The sequence below is a fragment of the Bos grunniens genome, chromosome 11 (genome assembly GCF_055505025.1).
Source record: "Bos grunniens cultivar Pamir isolate PY7600 chromosome 11, Bosgru_T2T1.0, whole genome shotgun sequence".
NCBI classification, from domain to species: Eukaryota; Metazoa; Chordata; class Mammalia; order Artiodactyla; family Bovidae; genus Bos; species Bos grunniens.
The window spans coordinates 61,064,836-61,084,545 of record NC_141175.1 but is presented as its reverse complement, the minus strand read 5'-3'; the positions used below and the strand labels follow the sequence as shown (position 1 = coordinate 61,084,545).

The 19,710-nt window shown below is 42.9% G+C and overlaps 1 protein-coding gene across 2 annotated transcripts; it reads left to right on the top strand.

The window, feature by feature from the left end:
• The first annotated feature begins 13,856 nt into the window (after positions 1-13,856).
• Positions 13,857-18,414, top strand: LOC147363188 (interleukin-36 alpha-like). 2 transcript variants are annotated; one of them, XM_086323725.1, is made up of 5 exons: positions 13,857-14,161; positions 14,251-14,368; positions 14,465-14,578; positions 14,738-14,877; positions 17,387-18,414. In XM_086323725.1, exons 2-5 carry the CDS (start codon positions 14,308-14,310, stop codon positions 17,600-17,602), a joined length of 531 nt encoding a protein of 176 aa, XP_086179851.1. In that variant the 5' UTR covers positions 13,857-14,161; positions 14,251-14,307; the 3' UTR covers positions 17,603-18,414. The 2 variants fall into 2 exon arrangements, with proteins under 2 accessions (XP_086179851.1, XP_086179850.1); XM_086323724.1 differs by having other exon boundaries at positions 14,251-14,374.
• Positions 18,415-19,710: the final 1,296 nt, after the last annotated feature.

The window sequence follows — 19,710 nt, the reverse complement described above, 5'->3', positions numbered from 1 at the left end:
GAAAACATATTTAATCCTATAGTATGGTACCTTGAAGAGTACAGTAGTACAGTATACCAGCTGGCACACAGGGGCTGGCATCCAGCGAACAGGCAAGAAGTGTTACTGACTGGAGGAGGGAGCTGGTAGAGCTGAAGGATCATCAGCAAGAAGAGGTGGAGGGCCAGGTGCAGTTTCACTCATGCCTGATGTTGATGGCACAGGTTCTGGTTCCTTGCTGGATTCAGTTCTATCTGCACTCTTGAAAAAATGATCCAGTGATATCTGGATAGTAGCACATTTGCATCTCTGAAAGTTTGCAACTTGAAGGTTCATATGTAGGGGACTTACTGTGTTTGTGTGTATTTGTTGTTGTTTAGTCGCTAAGTTGCATCCAACTCTTTTGCGACCCCATGGACTGTAGCCCACCAGGCTCCTCTGTCCATGGGATTTTCCAGTCAAGAATACTAGAGCAGGTTGTCATGGCTGCCATTTCCTTCTCCAAGGGATCTTCCCAGCCAGGGGTTGAACTCGCAGTTCCTGCATTAGCAGGCAGATTCTTTACTGCTGAGCCATCAGGGAAGCCCCATGAGTGTATATGTATATATGTAGATCTCTCTCTCTCTGAAACCTTTGCTGTACAGCAGAAATGAATGCATCATTGTCAGTCAACTATATGTGGATAAATACATTTTTTAAAAATGTTTCAAATATATCATTGGTTGTCTAACTCTTAACATTTGAATTTAAAATAATTTTCCTTTGTCACCGGTGCTGTTTCTGTTTCAAGCAAATCATGATTGTTCATTTTGCCAGTGGGCTGGAGGCCATAGGATGGGGAGGTGGCCCTTCTTGTTCCCCACTGGGCAGATGTACCATTGGTCTGCCTGTACACCCTCACCTTGAGGTTGTCCAGATTAACACCCAAGTCTATAGAGAGGGACTAAATGCTTTCATTCGCCACTGATTCATACTTTGGAATTGTAATATCTAAATATCTATACTTAAAATTTTCATAAATGATTTTATTTTTTCTCTTTGTAAAAGTTTGATGAAAACATTATTGGCTTTCCTATATGACTGAATTTATTTTTTATCTTTTTTTTTTTTACTGATATCTGATTTATTTCTACCTTTTAATTAATATTTTAGCTTTTTTCTTTTGTTTCACACATGAGTTTAAAAATGCTACGTATAGCTGTTAAGAAATTGTTATGAGAGTTTAAAGAAGGAGTGAAATTATGGTTAACAATAAATGATAACTATCATTGTATAATTATTTCCAGAAAATTAAGGAAATCTCTTTCTATTTTAACATAAATATTGAGTTATATTGAGGGAATATTTACAACAAATATATTCAAGAAATAAATAAAAGGGACCAACATGAACTCAGCCCTCAGCTGAAGAAACAGAAGACATTAAGAATACCCATGTGTTCATTCACCATCCCATCGCCTTCTCATCCTTCCATTGGATGTAACTGTTGTCCTGAATGTGATGGCTATTATTCACTTGCATTTTGTTATAGATTTACCACATATGTATATGCCCTAAACAGATGTTGGGTTTCCCTGGTGGCTCAGCGATAAAGAACCCACCTGCCAATGTAGGAGACACGAGTTCAATCCCTGGTTTGGAAAGATCCCTTGGAGAAGGAAACGGCAACCCACGCCAGTGTTCTTGCCTGGAAAATCCCATGGACAGAGGAGCCTGGTGGGCTACAGTCCAGGGCATCACAAAGAGTCAGACATGACTTAGCAACTAAATGGCAACAAAAATAGATGTTATTTAGTTTTGCATGCTTCTAGACTTCATATAAGTGAAATCATATTGCTTATACCCTTGTACAGCTTGCCTCATGTTCCTGAGATTCATTTGTGGTTCTGTCATGTTAGTTTGGGGGCTCTGAAGAGAAGACCCTGAGGTGAAATAGATGTCAATAAATTTATTGGGAGAAACGCACATGAAAGATATGGGGGGAGGGATTGGGGCAGTCAGGCAGAGCATTCAAATCATTTGTTTTTTTAAAATTATATATATATTTATTTTTTGGTTGTGCCATGAGGGATTTGGGATCTTAGCTACCCAACCAGGGATTGAACCCATGACTCCTGAGTTGAAAGATCAGAGTCCTAACCACTGAACTACCGGGGAAGTCCCTGAGCCTTCAAATCATCATGCAAAACTGACACCAGTGATTGAAAAGAGGGAAGAAAGAGTGAGAGGAAGAGCATGCAGTACAGGTGTGAGAACTCAGAGAAAGTCATGATCAGACTTATGAGGAGATGCACAGCAAAAGTTACCTGTAACAGCTTCTGTGTCCTGATGGAGTCCTGGCTCTGGTCCCCCTGCTGTTCTGTCATTGGCTGGGAGTGTCTCAGGGAGAGTAGCCTTGGCAGGAATATCACAGTGGATCCAGAGGTGTGGCACCTAAGGCCATCTGCTTATTATTCTCCTTGTGACAGGGTTTCTTAAAAGGAGATCTGAGAGACACATCTCTGTGGCCACAGCACTTCACCATTGTGCTGCATGAATCTCCTCCTCTCCACATGTTTGGGAGCAGATCCACTCCGATTCCCTTTTTCCTAAGGGGAACTTGGAAGCAGTATTATAAATGGATGGACTACTGCACCTGTTTTTGCAACTGGTTCCAGTGACTGGTTTCTACTGTCTTTCTTCTCCACTATCTATTCTGGATTCCCCTTATCCTCAGTGATTGCCTTGGCAGGTTTTAGTGGCTTTCCTGGTGATCTAACCAAAGATCTCATCCATGAGAAGTCTGACCATTTAGTTATCATGTTCTTGTGATTGTTTAGTCACTAAGTGTGCCTTTTTGACTGCATGGACTGTCAGGCTTCCATGTCCTTCACTATCTCCCAGAGTCTGCTCAAACTCTTGTCCATTGAGTTGGTGATGCCATCCAACCATTCTCATCCTCTGTTGCCCTCTTATCCTCCTTCCCTCAATCTTTCCCAGCATCAGGGTCTTTTCCAATGAGTCAGCTCTTCACCTCAGTTGGCCAAAGTATTGGAGATTCAGCTTCAGCATAAGTCCTTCCAGTGAATATTCAGGGTTGATGTCCTTTAGGATTAACTGATTTTATCTCCCTGCTGTCCAAGGGACTCTCAAGAGTCTTCTCCAGCACCACAATTCAAAAGCATTAACTCTTGGGCACAGCCTTCTTTATGGTCCAACTTAGGTGTTCTTACATGTACTTATTCACAGTTACAATTAGGCAAAGGGATACCAAGAGGTAACCAAGCAGATCACCTGAGTTCCTTTTGTATTGTTATAGTTTAGTCACTAGGTCACGTCCAAATCTTGCGACCCCATGGACTGTAGCCCACCAGACTCCTCTGTCCAGGTAATTTTCCAGGCAAGAATACTGGAAAGGGTTTCCATTTCCAGTATCCTCCAGGGGATCTCCCCAATACAAGAATCAAACCTACATCTTTTGCATTGCAGGAGGATTCTTTACCGCTGAATCCCCAGGGAAGCCCTCCTTGGATATTACACAAGGAATATTACAGTGTATTTCTCCCTGTCTTCATGTGTAAAGGAAACTCTACCTCCTCCTTCATAGGCTGAATCCTGAAGGATGACTTCCATCCTCCAAGAGTACTGCCACTGAGAGGTACTTCAGTTGTATCTCCAATATGCCACCCAAAGCTCCATTAAGTTGACTACTTCTGGATGGACCAGTGGATCCAGGGAAGTAGTAGAGTTGGCTCATACTGGCTAGAAAAGGGCAAATGTTACATCTTCAGATTTTGAAAACCAGTTGGTAACTTTAAATTGCCCAAGTTGGGAATATCTACATCATAGATACTGATAACCACTACCAGTTTTGTCTTATGTTCTGTTTGTTTATGTTCTAGGAAGAAAAGAGTTAAAAATTTACCAGCATACTATTGAGTGGATTCAATGGTCATGGGCCTCTTTTAGCCCCTCATTCAATATAAAATGAACTCTATGCTTGGATGCTATCTTGTGTGGGATTCCATGCCTGTAGATCAGTCATCCCATAATAGTGGTGATTGAGGCTCTGAAGGCAGAAATGGTATATACATCAATCCCTCTGAGGGCACACTGTTGCCCTTCCAAGAGGGAAAAGATCTGACATGTCAGGAACTTGCCACCATGAGATTAGTTAGACTCCTTGAAGAATACTGCCACATCAGGGGCTCAGTATTAGTCTCTGTTGCTAGTAAGTTGCACAGTCATCCTTGGTAAGTGGAAATGCCTTCTATTGGGCCCTAGAGTGTTCTTTTCTCCTGTTGTCCGTCTTTGGTTTTGGTGTCATTATGATGCTAGTCTCATAAAGTGAGTTTAGGCCATCTTCAATTTTTTGGAAGAGTCTGAGAAGCTAATTATTTAAATGTTTAGTAGAATTCACCATCTGATCCTGGGCTTTTCTTTTTTGGAAAGTTTTTGATTACTGATTCTCCTTACTCATTTTTGGTCTGCCCAGATTTTCTTTCTTCATGATACTGTCTTGGTAAGTTGCATATTTCTAGGTATTTCTTCTAGGTTGTTATATTTGTTGGTATATAGTGGTCTCTTATGATCTTTTGTACTTAATGTAAGTTGTAATGTCTTTTCTTTCATATCTGACTTGATTTGAGTCTTCTCTCTTTTTTCCTTAACTAGTCTAGCTGAAGATTTGCCTATTATGCTTATCTTTTCAAAAAACAAAGTCTTAGTTTCATTGATCTTTTCTTTGTGTGTTTGATTTCTATTTCATTTACTTCTTCTCTGATCTTTGTAATTTCCTTTCTTCTGTGAACACTGAACTTAGTTTACTCTTCTTTTCTGTTCTTGAGATATAAAGTTAGGCTGTTTATTTAAAACCTTTCTCTTTCCTTAATGTGTTTATTATTATAAACTTTCCCCTTAGCACTGCTTTTATTGCATCCCATAAGTTTTGTTTTACTGCATTTTCATTTTTGTTTGGTTCAAGTTATTTTAAAATTTCTCCTTTGGGCTTTTTCTTTGACATATTAGTTATTCAAGTACATGTTGTTTAATTTTCACATATTTGTTTATTTTTCAGTTTTCCTCCTGTTATTGATTACTAGTTTCTTTATTTTTATTTATTTCTTGGCTGCACCATTTGCCCATGGGATCTTATTTCCCTAACCAGGGATCAAACCCACAATCCCTGCAGTGGAAGCTTGGAGTCTTAACCATTGGACCACCAGGGAGGTCCCTCTTCATATATTTTCTTGTTGCTAGTTACTGCTTTTTCTTTTCTTAAAGAAGTTTCTTAACATTTCTTTAGACTCTTTTGTGACCCCATGGACTGTAGCCCACCAGGTTCCTCTGTCCATGGATTTCCCAGACAAGAATACTGGAGTGAATAGCCATTTCCTTCTCCAGGGGATCTTCCCAACCCAGGGATCAAACCCACATCTCCTGCATTGGCAGGCAGATTCTTTACAACTAAGCCATTAGTGGTGATGAACTCTTTTATCTTTTGCTTTTCTGGTAGTCTCTTAATCTTTTAATCTTAAGAAGATTAATCTCTTAATCTTCAATTCTGAATCATAACTTTGCCAGGTAGAGTACTCTTGGTTGGAAGTTTTATTCCTTTCAGTACTTTGAATATATCACACCACTCCTTTCTGGCCTGCAAAGTTTCTGCTGAGAAGTCAGTTGATAGTTTTATGAGAATTCCCTTGTATGTAACAAGTTGTTTTTCTCTTGCTGTTTTTAAGATGACCTGTTTAACTTTTGACATTTTAATTATTACATGTCTTGGTGTGGGTCTCCTTGGGTTAAACTTGTTTAGAAGTCTCTGCGCTACTGGCAACCCACTCCAGTGTTCTTGCCTGGAGAATCCCAGGGACGGGGGAGCCTGGTGGGCTGCCGTCTCTGGGGTCGCACAGAGTCGGACACGACTGAAGCGACTTAGCAGCAGCAGCAGCAGCAGCAGCCGTACATATACGTGTATCCACTCTCCCCCAAACCCTGCTCCCATCCAGGCTGGTACATAACATTGAGCAGAATTCCCTGTACTATACAATATGTCTTTGTTGGTTATCCATTTTAAACATAGCAGTGTGTACATGTCCATCCCTAACTCCCTAATTATCCATTCTCCTGGCAAACATAAGTTCATTTTCTAAGTCAAAAGCTTTTTTTTTTTTTTTTTATTGTTTTTTGACACCAAAGGGAATGGACTGCAATCACTTCATGCTCTGTGTAGCCTCACACCTCCACATCATTCAAAACAGGAGGTGGGTGCTTCCTGAGCACTTGGAGTACATTACTTATCATGAAGCCGAATGAAAGAAACAATATCCCAAGTCGTATTAGGAAGAAAGCTTCCTTTTACAAACTTCAAGGAATCCCAACTCTGGTTGGCTACAAGTCTAGTTAAAACAGAGCGGTCCATATGCCTCCCTGTTCCTGCCTTCCTCTTTTTTTTTGCTATGATAGAGATGTCATGTCTAAGGATAGCTCAGAAAATAATGTAATTCCTTGTTCAAAGTCAGAGCATTCTAGTTTAACTTCACTGAAAACTTTCTGGTCCTAATGCTCTAGTTACATCAGAATAAAAACAGAATCTGCTTAGAGTGATACAAGTGTGGGGGAGTAATTTTTCTTCTTTAAATTTAACACTGGAAGCACAGTACACTCTGTTAGATATTTTTCTAGTCACTCTCCTGAGTGACTTGACTCATAATTCCATCCCTGCCTGTGTCTTTGAAATGCAACTGATACCCTGACAGACAGTATTCTGAAAGTCCAGGCGATTTTGCTGGGGTGGGGGGTGGGTTATCTTGTTCCCTGTGTATCCCTGTCATCTGAATTGAAAGAATATTTTTTTAAAGTTCCAAATTTAAAAAAAATTAAAGTTTCAAGGTTTATCCATGCAACCGCCATAGGTTCTAACCAATTCACATGCCAAATTTTGAAGGGCGATCCCATTTTATATATAAGGATTCCATCCTTATAGTCAAAGAGATGTCTTTGCTTAAACTGCTTCTCTCACCCAAACCAAGAAAACGCCAAGAAAACATTTAGTAAGTTGTAACTCAACTCTTCAGAGAAGGCAATGGTACCCCACTCCAGTACTCTTGCCTGGAAAAGCCCATGGACGGAGGAACCTGGTAGGCTGCAGTCCATGGGGTCGCAAAGAGTCAGAGACGACTGAGCGACTTCACTTTCACTTTCACTTGCGCTACCTCATCGTGGATGGCCGTTTCCTTCCCCAGGTTAGAGGTTTTCAGACATTATTTCTTCAAATAGGTTTTCTGCCCCTTTTACTCTTTCTTCTTCTGTGTGTGCTTCGTCATGTCCAACTCTTTGTGACCCCATGGATTGTAGCCCACCAGGTTCCTCTGTCCATGGGATGTTCCAGGCAAGAATACTGAAGTGGATTGCCATTTTCTACTCCAAGGGATCTTCCTGACCCAAGGATTGAACCTGAGTCTCTTGTGTCTTCTGCATTGGCAGGCAGGTTCTTTACCAGCTGAGCCACCTGGAGAGCCCTTTCTTCTTCTGGTACCACTACAATATGGATGGTGTTCTGTTTGTTGTTGTTCAATAAGTCCCTTAAGCTATATTCACTTTTAAAAATTCTTTTAGCTGCTCTGTTTGGGTGATTTCTACTACCTCTCTTTGAGGTCACTGATTCATTCATCTACTTCATATAGTTTGCTGTTCAACCCTGCTAGTGTTTTTTTTTTTTTTTTTTCAGTTCAGCTATTATATTTTTCAGGTCTGTGACCTCTATTTCATACTGTCTTATATTTTTGGTCTCTGTCTTACAGTTCTCACTGTGTTCATCCATTCTTCTCTTTTTTTGTAAGCATCTTTATGACCATTACTTTGAACTCTTTATCAGGTAGATTACTTATCTCTATTTCACTAGGGTCTTTCTCTGAGGTTTTATCTTGTTTTTTCCTTTGGAATATATTCCTCTGTCTCCCCATTCTGCTTGATGCTCTGTGTTTGTTTCTACGTCTTAAGTAAAACAGCGATCTCTCCAAGTCTTAAAGGAGTGGCCTTGTGCAAAAATGACTCATGGGGCCCAGTTGGACTATTTCCCTGGCCACCAGAGCTAGGCAGTCAAGGGACATCTCTATGTGGGCTGAGTGTAATTTCTAGCATTAGTAGGGCCACAGCCGTGGCATGGTGGGATCAGGTGTGCCTACTGGCTTAACAGGGAAAGAGGGAGTGCCAAAATAGTGCCCACCAGTGCTGATACTAGCAAGGCCAAAAGAGAACTCAAATATGATGCCTGTCAGTGCTTCCATCCCCAGAGAGTCTCAGCAAGTTTCTGCATCTCCAGAAGTCCCCCCAAGTCTAGCAAGTCAATCTCCTCTACACGTGGTCCAGGCACCCTTCAAACTGCCACTCCTGTGTGAGTTCCCAGGGCAAGTGAGTCAGTGCATGAGCCCTTTAAGAGCAGTCTCTCCATTCTCTACAGCTCTATGGACATAAACCACGTTTGTTTTCATAGACAGAGACTTTGTGGGCTTGTCTCTTTGGCATAGGTCCCCAGGGTTTTGAATGCTTTATGTGGAGCATAAACATCTTGCTCTTCAGGTCAAAGTTCCATATTCTTTTCAGATATCTCCCTCACTTATGGGTTGCCATGTCTCGGATGTGGTATTTGGTGAGACCAAGTCTCTGCTTCTTCTACCCATCTCAATGTGGCCTTTTAAATTTGTTGTAGATGCAAGTTCAGCTAGTTTTGTAGATTTAGTGTGTCCTTGTGATGTGAGTTCAGGATCTTTGTTCATCGCCATTTTGAAGTGGAAGCTTTCTTTTCTATTTTTAAGTTTTATTTATTCTATTTTTGGCTGTGTTGGGTCTTTGTTGCAGCACGGGTTTTTCTCTAGTTGTGGATAGTGGGAGCTGGTCTCTGTTGCAGTGTGCGGGCTTCTCATCCTGGTAGCTTCCCTTGTGGAGCATGAACCCAATAATTGTGGTGCCCAGGCTTAGTTGCTACATGACATATGGGATGCTCCCGGATCAGGGATCAAATCTGTCCATGTCTCCTGCCTTGGCAGGGAGATTTTTACCACTGAGCTACCAGGGAATCCCTCTCTTTTCTATTCTTAATTATTTTTTTTTTCCTGTTTTTCTCCTCTAACTGAATAATTTCAAATGACCTGTCTTCTGTTGCTCTAATTCTTTTTGTGTTAAATCCAGTCTGTTGTTGAAGCTGTCTGTGGAATTCATCAGCTTGGTCATTGCAGAGTTGAAGAGTCCTTCAACTCCAGGATTTCTGTTTGTTTTTATTTAATGATTTCTGTTTCTTTGTTGGGCTCATTTTTTTAAGTTTTCAATTTTTAATTTAATTTAATATCCAGTATGACTTGTGAGATATTAGTTCCCTGATCAGGGATCAAACACAGGCTCTTGGCAGTGAAAGCAGGGAGTCCTAACCACTGGACTGCTAAGGAATGCCCTAAACTAATTTTTTTTTTTTTGCATTATGCTTCTAATTTTATTTTGTTTTCTCTGTGTTCTTCTGTGTTCTTTTGTTCTTCTCTGTGTTCTGTAGTTCACTGAATTTCTTAAGAGTTCTATTCAGAATTATTTGTCAGTCCATTTATCTCCTTTTCTTTAGGGTCAATTATTGAAGCTTCTGTGGTGGCTCAGAGGATGAAGAATCTGTCTGCAGCACAGGAGATCTGGGTTCGGTCCCTGCGTCAGGAAGATATCCTGGAGAAGGGAATGGCAACCCACTTCAGTGTTCTTGCCTGGAGAAGCCCATGGGCAGTTAGCTTGGTAGGCTACAGTCCATGGGGTTGCAGAGTTGGACACAACTGAGCAACTACTACTAAACTACTATGGAGCTTTATTAGTTTCCTTTGGTGGTGTCATGTTTCCTTGAATCTTGTGATCTTTGTGGCCTTCGTTGTCTGTGCATTTAAGAAAGTAGTTGCCTCTTCCAGTCTTTACAGTCTGGCTTCAGAGGGGAAAGCCCTTCACCAGTCAGCCTGTCCAGAGATTCTGAGTAAGGCATCTGGTGGTGTCCATGGGTGTTTGCTGCTGGAGTTCTCAGACAGGCAGGTGGTACTTGGGTCAGCAGGTGACCATACCGGGTGCTTGGATCCACAGGGTAAATCCTTGCAATGAACTACCCTTGCGTCTGAGTTCACTGGGGTTGACCAGGTGCCTGAGTCTGTGATGGTAAGCCTGGGACCTGAGTCTGTGTGGGTGGGTCTGGATCCTGGGTCTGTGCCAGCCAGTCAGGTCCTGGGGACGATTGGGATGGGTCTGGCATCTGGGTCCACAGGAGCTGTCCTGGTAGTGGGGCAGGCCTGGAGTCTGGGTTCACAGGAGCCTGGAAGCTGGGTTTACCTAGCATTTGGGTGAACCTGACAACTAGGGCTGTAGGAGTCAGCCTATAGTCTATAGTTCAGGGCTCATGGGGCCAACCTGGAGGTTGAATCCAAGGGACAAGTCTGGAGGTTGGGACCATGGGATTCAATCTGAAAGCTGGGACCATGGAAGCAGCCAAATGCTGGGCTGGGCTGGACTGGGATGGGAGTCTGTATCCACAGAAGCTTGCCAAGAGTCCAGGCCAGGGAAGCCAGCCTAAAGTCTGAGGCCATGGGGCTGCCTGGTGCTGCCATGAGTCGGGAGCCTGCCTGGAGCCTGGGGCCAATGGTACCAGCCTTGCATTGGGGCAGGCCAAAAGCCTAGTTCCATGAAGGCTCATCTGGAGTATAGGTCTGTAGAAGCCATCTTGGCACTGGAGCCATGGAGTCAACCTGGTCCTAAGGCAGGAGCCTACCAGAAGCCTGGGTTCATAGGAACCTGCCTGGTGCTGGATGGACTGGTAACCTGGTTTTGTGCAAGCCCACCAGGAGCCTGGGGTCATGGGAACTGATCTGATGTTGTGGTGGGCTGATGGTAGAATCCACTGTGAAGTCAAGTCCTTACTTCACTTCCTTCTGCCATAGGTTAGATGTCTCTCTCCACAGGGGAGGGGTGATGGGAGTAAGGTGAAACTGTCTTTCCTATGTTTTTCAATGCATCTTTTCTTACTTCCATGTTCCACCCAAGTGCTGTAATCCCTCACCTGTGAAGCTCTTGTGAAGGTATTTCAGAGCATGGAGAGTTGTTCAAATGGATGTTTCTGGGAGGGGACAAGCCCTAGAAATTCCTAAACCACCACCTTGTTGATGTCATTCTCTAATTCTTCTGTTGTGTGCTGTCTATTGCCAAATACAAATATTGGCTTATTTTGTTTGATGTATTTTACGGTGCAAGAGATGCTGTTTGCTTCTTCCAAATTTGCCACTTTTCATAGTTTGCTGTTCTAGAAAGATATTCTTATTCATCATTTGTTTCTTAAACATGGTTAGGACAGTTGTTTTAAGCTCTGTGTATAATAGTTACAAAATGTGATCTCTGTGTGGATATGTTTCTATTTTCCCTTTCTTTCATTTTCTCCCTCACTCCTTCTCTCCCTCCCTCCCTTCCTTCCTTTCTCTTTCCTTTCTTTCTTTTTGCTCTTATTCTTGTTTGTGTATATGCCTGGTAATCTTCAACTGCTTATGGCTTGTTGTCTTTGGAATGACTTTGCTCGCCTCTAGAGAGACTTTCTCTTTCCTTCTGGTAGAAAGTATTTGGCCTAAATGAAACTAAATATAGTTTGAGAGTACCTGGTTCAATCAAACTGTAAGTACTCCAAGTGAAAATCCTTGTGAGGGTCTGTCCATCATCACAGACTTCCAGGAATGACTTCTTTTCTTTACTACTGCCATCTCTCCGCCCCCCACCAGTGCCAAGACAGCCTATCTCATGGGTTCCAAAGGCTGAGGAAAGTTGAGGGTGGGTCTAGGGCTGGTTTGCTTGTTCCTTCCCCAGGCCCAGGCCTACCCTGAATCCCAACTTCTTTCTTCTATGCTTATGTGACTAGACTATTGACAGTGGTGTGTTCTATATCAGCATAGAACATATTGTAGTTTTAATGCTGTTTAAAAACATTTCAGGTCCTGATCTTGTAAGTCTGGGGTAGAACCTGAGATTCTGCATTTCTGGTAAACTGCTGGTTGTTGCCAGTGCCGCTGCTCCATGGACCACACTTTGAACATGAAGAATGTGCAGAACAAGGACAGTTCCATGTGATTTTCCAACAGGTGAACCATAGAAAAATTGAGTTGTGGGGATTATACTATCAGAACTGGAATGGATTTGTGGGGCTGAGATGACTGTATTAGACCTTAAACTGAATAATGAAGGATAGATATGGATGGGCAAAAGAATTAAATTTCAAGGCAAATTCAGTTCTGGCTAGCTAAGAGAGTAGGGAAGCTGTATCTCTAAACTGTATCCCTATGGAGTTATTTTCTTGCAGAGAGAGAAATTTCCTTCATCATATTTGATTCAATTTCCCTTCTCAGGAGTACCTACTCCCTTAGCTATCAAGGATGTCACTTCCATATTAGGGAGAGATACAGAGAGGTCTTGGGTTATCTGGTATCACCTAAGCCCCCATCACCTCTGATAATGGTACTATGGGCTAAGTTTCCAGGTCATATAGAGCTCCATGCTTTATAGGATGCAATAAAGCATCTGGGAGGACCACATATCCTATTGACTGTGGTCATGAATAAGTTTGCATTAGTATATGCTGCATCTACACTTGTGGGTCCTGGATGTTTGCTTCTTTGTACCTGATGGCAGGATATTGAGCCCCTTTTCTTAAGCTATCCAAGTGCATTCAGTCCTGTGTAAGGAGCATGGGGGTGATGTCACAAGCTCTGGACTTTCTTCTGCCATTTCCTTCTCAAGGGGACCTTCCCCATCCAGGGATCCAACTAGTGTCTCCTACAACTCCTGCCTTGGCAGGTGGATTCTTTTAACACTGAGCCACCTGGGAAGCCCAAAAAGAGCATGGGAATCAACTCATGCTAAGGGATGCTCTACGCAGGACCTCTTTATGGACTCAACTTGATTCTGAATTCCAGTTTTGACTCAAAGAAACTTGCTGTACATTTAAATGTCAGTGCTTCATGACTCCACACTCCTAAAAGGACAGCTCACCAGCTTACCATGGGCTACCCAGGACAAGATCAAGAAGCAAGAATCTTTGGGGAGGGTAAAGGCGTGAACATGAGAGTGTCTTTATGAGGTGAGGTAGGCTGGTGAGGTAGTTAGGAACCCTATAAGAAATGTTAGCACAATCCCATCAGAGGCTGAAGAACCTGAGACATTTATTCACCAATCCTCTCCTCAATTGGTTAAGGCTGCCCCTGAGATGCAAGCCCTTGATGTGGAGCAGACAGGAGCTGGGAACCACTACAGATAGTGAACTCAGATGGGCTGAAAGGTCGGAACAGAGTCTCACCAGCACTGCCTATTTCCCTTTGCGGAAGAGCTAATGCATGTCTTCTAGCTCAGGGAATAGAGCATCTAGGAGCCACTACTCTAGAGTCCATGAGGGGTAGGGTGTGCAGGAACTGACCTTGTCCAGGCAAGGCTTTCCTTGAGTGGAGAGGCAGCATTCACACTCACTCTGAAAAGCTGGAGGAGCATACACTGGAGTGTTTGTATTTTTTCATCCGAGATTGGCAGGGGATAAGATGACTGGACCAGGAGTGGTTGGAAACTACACAGGCCTTAGGGGACCCCTCCCTTTCTAAGTCTACCTTGAACCCACTATGGGTTTCTACTCTTTGGAATAAGATTAGTGTAACATTTTGCAGCATCATTGCTTAGTCATCGGCCATGGGACAGTCCCCTAACACTTCTTTCCTCAAACTCAGTGTTGATGACGATGTTTCCTGGTGACTACTCTGAAAGACTTAGCATGCCTCCTTTTTCACGGTGTGTGAACAGGTTGCAACCCTGCCCCAGTTGATATTTCTTTATATAAAGCCTCACTAAATTACCCTGGTATCAGGAGCTGACAAATACTCAGGGTGCTGGGAAGTCCTAGCCCCAGTGAGGCAGAACTTCCTCTTTTCTTGGTGTGGGTCAAAGGCTCGGGCCCTATTGGACTCTGTCAGAGCACCTGAGCACAGAAGAAGCCATAGTCCATAGCCACAGGGACATGGCGTCCTTCGTAGCTGCAAAGCCTGCTGACCTTTGATCTTTTCTGCTTCCAGACCTCTGGCTTTGGCCCTCCTGTCGTTTTAAGGCTCTGGGTTTAGGTCTGAATGCAGGTACCACTGCTTCTGCTGGAAGGTAGGCTACGTCCAAGAAGGTGAGCAGGAGAGGGAGCGAGGTGAGTTCTGGGACCGTAGATTCTCCCTGACGTTGCTGTTGGCTCATTAGCTCTTCTTCTGACTCAAGGTCAAACCGTGGCTTGGGACTGACTCAGATCCTCCTGTGGGATCCATCTGCACATAAATGTCTTCCCACCTTGGCCGTTCTGAAACACCATCATCCAAAGGGGATGGAAAAGTAAAAGGTCCAGGTGAAGATGTACATGGAAGGGCAAAAAAATTGGAAAGGGGGGATATTCAGTACCCTGCTGCTCACATTTGCCTTTTGATTTTCTCTACAGTATTATCCAGGATACACCCGATTCTGGTGAATATTCAGGATATCAACCATCTGGTATGGGTCCTTCAAGGCCAGACCCTCACAGCTGTCCCAAGGAAGGACCAAATGGATCCAGGTGAGTGGCAAGGCCTGTCCACGGCAGTCCCTTTGGCCAGTACTGCTGTGTGGTGTGTGCTCAGTTTTTTCATTTCACTGTGAACAGACTTGTTAACTGGACTTATCTCGCAGGTTGTAACGAATGAGAGAGTGACCTGTGATTATGTTGTGTTCCCAGTCACTGTTACCTTAGTCTCATGCAAGTACACAGAGACTCTTGAGAAGGGCAGGGGGAATCCTGTCTACTTGGGACTGAAGGAGCCGGAGCTTTGTCTCTTCTGCACGAAGGTCAAGGGGCAGCCCACGCTGCAGCTTCAGGTGAGTATGGAAAATAAGGGTCTTGTCTATGCCTGACTAGGAGTGAAAGTGAAAGTGTTGGTTGCTCAGTTGTGTCCGGCTTTGCCACCACACAGACTGTAGCCCTGCCAGGTTCCTCTGTCCATGGGGTTCTCCAGGCAAGAATACTGGAGTGGGTTGCCATTTCCTACTCCAGGGGATCTTCCCCACCCAGGGATCGAACCCAAGTCTCCAGCATTGTGGGCAGATTTTTGACCATCTGAGCCATAGTGTTTACCCCCAACTAGGAGGAAGGTGCGCATTAATTTCACTAAATGCTCATTTGATGGAAAATTTAGCTTTTTAGAATCTTTGTTAAATTTTTATTTTTTAATTTATTTCTAGCTGTGCTGGCTCTTCATTGCTGTGCATGGGCATTCTCTAGTTGCTGAGAACAGGGGCTATTCTCTAATTGAGGTGCACAGGCTTCTCATTGTGCACTGAGAAGTGGTGGCTTCTCTTGTTGCAGAACACGGGCTCTAGAGCATGAGGGCTTCAACAGTGGTGGCACACAGGCTTAGTTTCCCCGCTGCATGTGGGATCCTCCCAGACCAGGGATCGAACCTGTGTTCCCTGCATTGACAGGCCCATTCTTAACCACTGGACCACTGGAGAAGTACTCTAGAATCTTTTAAAGGACAAACTATTTATTATCCTTATGCATATTTATTTTTGGTTCTTTAGGCTGTGTGTATTATGAAATAAGAAAAAATTGCAGGAGTGTTTTGAAACTAATCTGCTAAAATCGTTTGTTTTGCTTAAAAAGTAATTCAGCAAAGAGGAAGGATTTTAGATTTATTCTTGACTATATATATGAATCTCTCTCTCTCTCTCTCTCTCTCTCTCTCTTTCTCACACACACACACACACACACACAGAGTCATCCTTTGGCATCTTTGGGGGATTTGGTGCAGGACTCCTCTATCCCTCATGGATACCAAAGTGGATGCTCAAGTGCCTATATAACCTATATAATTATGTAACCTATTCTTAAAATCATCTCTAGATTACTTAATAATACCTAATACAGTGAGAACACTATATAAATAGTTGCCAGCATACAGAAAATTCAAGTTTTGCTTTTTTGGAACTTTCTGGATTTTTTTGTGTTTTTTTTTCCCAAATATTTTTGGTCCTCAGTTGGTTTACTCCAAGTATGCAGAATCTGCTGATAGGAAGGGTCAACTGCACATGTGTGGGTGGAATCAGCTTTGACAGTTTCAGCAGTTGATTATCAAGTGAACAAGCAATTCTCTGTAACAAACATTTTAACAATGCGGTTCTCCATTATTTAAAAATATTTTAAGTTATAGGAGGATCACAAACCAGGCCTCTGTGTGCTTTAGGGAAATCTCTTGATCTCTTGATCTATATATTCTATAGGTTTCCCAGGTGGCCCTAGTAGTAAAGAACCTGCCTGCTAATGCAGGAGACATAAGAGACACGGGTTTGATCCCTGGGTCGGGAAGATCCCCTGAAGGCAGGCATGGCAACCCACTCCAATATTCTTGCCTGGAGAATCCCATGGACAGAGGAGCCTGGCAGGCTACAGTCCATAGTGTTGCAAAGAGTCGGACACAACTGAAGCGACTTAGCATGCATGCATGTATGTTCTATATCTATATTTATTCTACTGGAAAGAAGAGTGAAAGTCACTCAGTCATGTCCGACTCTTTGGAACCCCATGGACTAAACAGTCCATGCAATTCTCCAGGCCAGAATAATGGAGTCAATGGCTATTCCCTTCTCCAGGGGATCTTCCCAACCCGGGGGCCAAACCTAGGTCTCCCCCATTGCGGGCAGATTCTTTACCAGCTGAGCCACCAGGGAAGACCATCTACTGGAGTCAGTAATAAATGTAAAAGCCTTCAGCAAACAAGCATAGGCAGACACTCAATTTGATGACAAGATAGAAAATAGTGGTTTAATGATGGGCAATTTTGCCCCTGACAAATTTTTCAATGTCTGGTGATATTTTTAGTTGCCGCACCTAGGGACTAGGGGATTCTGCTAATCTCTAGTGGGTAGAAGCCAGGGGCGCTATTAAACCTCCCAGCATACACAAGACAGAGCCTGACAACAAAAGATTATTCTGCCCAAAACATCCATAGTTCTGAGGTTGGAGACACTTGATATGAAACAACTCTGTTTAGATTCATGATAACTGTTATGTAACTATTCCTTGAGTTTATAAGGAACAGGTAATGGCTAAATCTGTGCTTTGTATTCTCAGAAACATTGATGTCAACACTGTTCTTCTTCAAAGGCTCACATTAAGAACCATTGAAATTAGTGGTCTAAGTTTTCACTCCTAAACTTAATATCTCTAAAGTATTTGGGGCTGATAATTTTTAATGGTTTAATATGAAATAGAGGTGCCCAGGCCTGTTTCAACAGCGAAAACAATCTCGAATAGGAACTGTTAGTGTGCAGAGTGTGGAACAACTCAAACAGTGCTGTTTCTCCCTGGGACCTCCTTCTCGCCCTTTAGGAACGGAACATAATGGATCTGTACCACCAAACTGAGCCTGTGAAGCCTTTTCTCTTCTACCATGACCAGAATGGCAGGGCCTCCAGCTTTGAGTCTGTGGCCTTCCCTGGCTGGTTCATCGGCTCCTGCTCCTGTGGAGGCTGTCCTGTGATTATCACCCAGGAACTGGGGGAAATCTACACTACTGACTTTGGGTTCACAGTACTCCAGCCTTAAGGCTGGTCTAGGGATGAGGGTTGTTCTCTGCGCAGAGAATCTTGTCTTTGGTTTCCTCCATTCAAGCTCCTGAAATGCTTCTGAATCACAACACTGCAAATCAGCAATACTTTAATTAATTAAGAAAAAAAGAGAGAAAAGTACTTTGGAGATGAACATTGTCATACCAATCATTCAACAAGGAAAGGCAGAATTGCCAGAATTATGTCCATTTCATTTTTGGGGGGCTTGCAGATTCCCCAACTGTGAATTGAACCATCTTAGTCTTAAAAGAAGGAAGAATCTTGGTTAAGCTTTTCACCCAAGAGTATCTTACTGACCTTAACATGTCCATGCAGTGACAACATACGCACAACACTGGGCCAACTTGTGTGCCCTCCGCCACATGGACAACAGTGCAGGGAAATTGAGGATCTTTGCTATGGCCATGTAGCTAAATTATGACACCTTGACAAAAATACTAAAGAAAACTCTACTTAACATACCCGCTAATGATGCTTCAAATAACAAATGAAGGTGATGATTCTTTCATTTGGAGTCCAGATCTCTGGATTTTCAGATATGTTGCTCTGTGGCAATGTATCAAGATCTTTTGGATCCTGGTGGGGAAAAGCAGACAGACAAGTTCCATAAAAGAAAAGACTAAGAAGAAAGCTGGAACCCCTTGTGGGAGTGGCTTGTGTCTCAGTGAAGTTATGTGCTCTGCTGGTTTGAATGAAGAACTAGTGTTGTTTATGAAGCTTTCACCTAAAGCGTTATCACTGGATCTCATGGAAAGTTAAATTTGTGAAATAAAAAATTTGCTCCTCTCAGTTGCTGTTATGAATTTAATGACTTTAATGGGATAGCATGATCATAATACTGACTCCCTGCATTCATAAGGAGTTTTATCATTTTTTCCCATGAAATGATAAAAGCAGGTTCCCATGAAATCTCCCACTTCTAAGAAGAACCCAGTAGGATAGTTGTGGAAGGTGGTATCTTCCTAAACTCAGGTTTTCCCTGGCTTCACTACTGGGGTGGTGGTACAAATAAAGCATCATTAGTAGATATCATACTCCATATTTTATGCATAATGCTACTGCACAGCTAACACAACGCTCCCCTATCCTATCCCAGAAAGAGCTTCTGAGAGTCTCCTGTGGGTTTTTTCCATCAACTCACAGGCCATGATCTGACATGGCATCCACTCATCTAGAGCATGGTGGCAACAAAGACTTATCTTTTCTTCCACCCTTTATGAAATAACATTTCTTCCCACATCATGTCAGTAAACAGCATTCTCTGTAAATACAGGGATATTTCTTTCTTAAAATATGTATTTATTTATTTAATCTTGGCTGCACTGGGTCTTTGTAGCTGTGTGGGCTTTTCTCTAGTTGCAGTGCATGGACTTCTCATTGCAGTGGCTTCTCTTGTTGCAAAGCACAGGCTCTAGGGCATACAAGCTTCAGTAGTTGCAGCTTCCAAGCCCTAAAGCACAAGCTCAATAGTTTTGGTGCATGGGCTTAGTTGCTCCATGGCTTGTGGGATCTTCCCATACCAGGGACTGAACCCATGTCCCCTGCACTGGCAGGTGGATTCTTATCCACTGAGCCACCAAGGAAGCCCAATATAGTGATTTCTAACCCATATCATCTTGTGACTTTTTTTTAAAACTTTCTGTTATGATTTTACTTGTCCTGAAATTTGGAGAAAGATTATGGAGACAATATTTTTCCAAGCACATTGATGAATTTCTGGGCCCCACATGCATTGCCTTGACCTCCTCACCTCATCCTAATATCTTCTGCCTTTCAGCATTAGAGTGGCCATGTTGATGTCAGAGATTCGATTTCTTCCTGGTGATAGACAACACAGAAATCCCTGAGCTTTCATTTCTCATGGTTTCTACAGAAAGGTAGACCTATTTCTCCTCTGCCTTTCCCTATGTAGGTAATTTCCCTAGAGCTGTGAGGTGGCCAGAACTCTTAAGAGAGTGAAAGGAGCTCTATTAAGAATTACACAGGAGGAATCCCCTGGTTGTCCAGTGATTAGCGCTTTCACTGCCAGAGCCTGGGTTTGACTCCTGGTCTAGGGGAACTAAGATCCCACAAGCCATGCAGCAG